The 3,314-nt window shown below is 51.6% G+C and overlaps 1 protein-coding gene across 1 annotated transcript; it reads left to right on the top strand.

Annotated features, from left to right (window-relative positions):
* The first annotated feature begins 1,580 nt into the window (after positions 1-1,580).
* LOC147326593 (uncharacterized) lies at positions 1,581-2,814 on the top strand. The gene is made up of 3 exons (XM_086297796.1): positions 1,581-2,045; positions 2,127-2,342; positions 2,485-2,814. Exons 1-3 carry the CDS (start codon positions 1,581-1,583, stop codon positions 2,812-2,814), a joined length of 1,011 nt encoding a protein of 336 aa, XP_086153922.1.
* Positions 2,815-3,314: the final 500 nt, after the last annotated feature.

Below are 3,314 nucleotides of genomic sequence, written 5' to 3'. Positions count from 1 at the left end.
CAATGAAAGTTTACATGACAATATTTACTGTAGGCTGCGGAGAAAGAGAGATCTGAACAAACGGCCAGCCCACAAGCAGTGGTACCAGCCAATCATCTTATCAGAGATCAGAAAATCCAAAAATAAAAGGATGTAATAAGTGCACTGGCAGTGCATCATGCTGACAAGTGATGCCATCTTTGAAGATGGTGCTGGATGCTGTATCAAAATCTGATGGCACTCTACTGTTTTCATGATTCCATTAACTTTTAAAGATCCCTAACACCACTGGCTGAAATGTAGGCCCAAACCATTACAGAGCCTTTACTTCTCTCATTATCTCCTCTATACATAGTGACAAAGATTTGAACCAAACATTTGAAATCGTTCCATAATATCTGACAATATAAACCACCGATTCTCAGTCCAGGTCTTGTGTATTTTGGCACACCTCAGCATAATCTACCTGTTTGGTGTCCTTACCAAACAGACTCTGTAGATAGTTAGCCCTATCATTTCTTCTTCTGTCCTCCACCATACTGTCATATGCCAAATATTTAGCTGTTCGCAGCTTGTTGGTGCAAAAATTACTATTTTATACCTGCCAAACTATGCTATATTTGACCTTGTTAATAGATTCAGCTAAAAAATAGGAATATATTTTGTGGTAAATGGCCTGTATTTGTATAGCGCTTTACTAGTCCCTAAGGACCTCAAAGCGTTTTACACAACCAGTGATCCACACATTCACACACTGGTGATGGCAAGCTACATTGTAGCCACAGCCACCCTGGGGCGCACTGACAGAGGCGAGGCTGCCGAACACTGGCGCCACCGGGCCCTCTGACCACCACCAGTAGGCAACGGGTGAAGTGTCTTGCCCAAGGACACAACGACCAAGACAGTCAGAGCCGAGGATCGAACCGGCAACCTTCCGATTACAAGCTCAATACTTTTACACAGCACTCTATTACTGTTAGGATGCCTGGGTCGTCGACCCAGGGTTTTTGAGTTTATGTTATTATTTATAATTTCTAGTTTTTGGTTTCTTTGAGTTCCGTCTTATGGCTTATGTCTCTGTCTTCTTTAGTTGCTCTGTCTCCCCTATCACCTGCATCCCCTTGTCTAGTTCGCGTCTCTATGTATCCTTAGTTCCTATATCCCCGTGTTCAGTCAGTGTTTGTGTCTGCCCTGGTCCCATGTCTCTATTCCCTCTGTAGTGCCTGCATGTGAGTCTGTGTTATGTGTTTCCTGTTTTACTTTGAAGGTCTCTGTCTTAGTGTGTTCAGTTTACGCTTCCTTTTGTCTCGTCAGTTCTGATTTGCCCCAGCTGTATTTCCCTCCTGTTATTCATTCCCTGATTGCTCCCTCTGTGTATTTAAGCCCTGTGTTTCTCTGTGTCCGTGTCGTGATCTACCGTTTACCAAGCTGTGTGTTTTGTCATTTTTCTAGTTTAAGTTTGTTTTGAGTTTTTCAGTCATGTTATATTTTGAGTCTTAAATTAAAGCCTTTTTGAGTTCACGTCTGTCTCCAGAGTCTGCACCTTGGGTCCTATTCCTGCCTGCACACAGCCATACCTAACAGAAGATCGCGACCAGAACATGGACCCCGCAGACTCTTTTTCCTCGGAGTACAACACTGAGATGGAGCGGATGGTGAGCCTGCTTGACCGCATCGCCCAGTCCCCTGACTTGAGGACCATGGCAGTGGGGCTGAGTGCGGTGGAGGCCATCATTCGGTTTAACCCCCGGCTTAGCCAGTTTGCTAAGGACACTAAGTTGGACGACACCATTACTGCCTGGAGAGAGCAAGTCAAGGCTGGTGAGCTTGCTCTCTCTCTCTCTACATCTTCCCCACCGTTACTCCAGGACAACGCACACTCTCCTTCTGTTTCAACACTGCCACGGACTTCCTCTCCCTCCCCACACCAGCTGGGTTCTCATTCACCTGCCTTTTTCCTGGCAGCTATGTGGTCAGAGGATGAGGAGGAGGTCTCTTTTTCTCCACCGGTTCCTGTTTCCTCATCCCGAAGGAAACGGCATTCTGGCCGCCGCCACAACAGAACTGTTGGGCATTTTGACTCTGGACATTTTGACATCACACCCACTTCATCTGTTCTGCAAGCTGGTTCTGCTGGAGGGTCAGAGGGGCCTGTTCAGCCACCTGTTGTTCCTGCTGGGGGTTCTGGAGAACTGCTTCAGCCGTCTCTTCCTGCTGGAGGGTCCGAGGAACCGCTTCAGCCACCTGTCTCCGCTGGAGGGTCCGAGGAACCGCTTCAGCCACCTGTCTCCGCTGGAGGGTCCGAGGAATCGCTTCAGCCACCTGTCTCCGCTGGAGGGTCCGAGGAATCGCTTCAGCCACCTGTCTCCGCTGGAGGGTCCGAGGAATCGCTTCAGCCACCTGTCTCCGCTGGAGGGTCCGAGGAATCGCTTCAGCCGTCTCTTCCTGCTGGAGGGCCCGAGGAGCCCGTTCAGCCGCCATTAGCTTCTGCCTCGGCTTCTGCAGCTTCACCTGGTCCGGCCCCAGCTTCTGCAGCTTCGCCTGGTCCGGCTTCAGCCTCAGCCTCTGTTCCTGCTTCGGCCTCTGCAGCTCCGCCTGGTCCAGCCTCCGAGTGTTCAGCTTCGTCTGCTCTTGAGGTCTCCCTGCTGTCTGTTCCTGCCCGTCCCGTCCGGCCTGCCCGTCCCGCTCGTCCCGTCCCGCTCGTCCCGTCCGGCCTGCCCGTCCCGCTCGTCCCGTCCGGCCTGCACGGCCCGCACGTCCCGTCCGGCCTGCTTGTCCTGCACGTTCTGTACGGCCGATGACTGGACGTCGTTGCCGTCATGGACAGCCCCCTGAACTACGCCGCTGCCGCTGCCTCCCGCCCGGCCGGCCTCCTGACCTGCTCCGCCGCCGTCGGTGCCTTCCACCCGGCCGGCCTCCTGAACTGTTTTCTGGGCTCTTGGACCATCAGCCTCCGGGCCGCCCCCCCTGACCTACCCGGGTTTGGACTGTTGTGCCGTCAGCCTCCGGGCCGGCCCCCTGAACTTTTTTTGAGACTATTGCCTGGGCCTCTGCGCCTTTCGTGAGCTCTTTTGTTTGTTTGCTTTTGGACTTTGACTGGGCCTTGGTGCTGTTGTTTTGGACTTTGTTTCTGTGTTTTGTTCTGTTGCTTTCCGGGCTCCAGTGTTTTGCACTTTTTTTTGTTTTGTTGTTTCTGGCTCCTTGTTTTGTTTCTAGCGCTCCATCCTGTTTCCCCCGCCGCCCACCCTGGTTGGGTTGTTTTTTTTTTTTTTTTTTTTTTTTTGATTTTGATGTTTTGGTTTGGGCTGTCTGGAAGCCAGCCCTTAAGGGGGGTG

This window comes from Aulonocara sp. 'chitande type north' Nkhata Bay, linkage group LG7 (assembly GCF_057382095.1).
Source record: "Aulonocara sp. 'chitande type north' Nkhata Bay isolate Kocher_YH1m ecotype deep benthic linkage group LG7, A_spYH_male_GT1.1, whole genome shotgun sequence".
NCBI lineage: Eukaryota > Metazoa > Chordata > Actinopteri > Cichliformes > Cichlidae > Aulonocara > Aulonocara sp. 'chitande type north' Nkhata Bay.
Note: the sequence above shows the minus strand (reverse complement) of the source record. Positions and strands in the feature narration are given on the sequence as shown.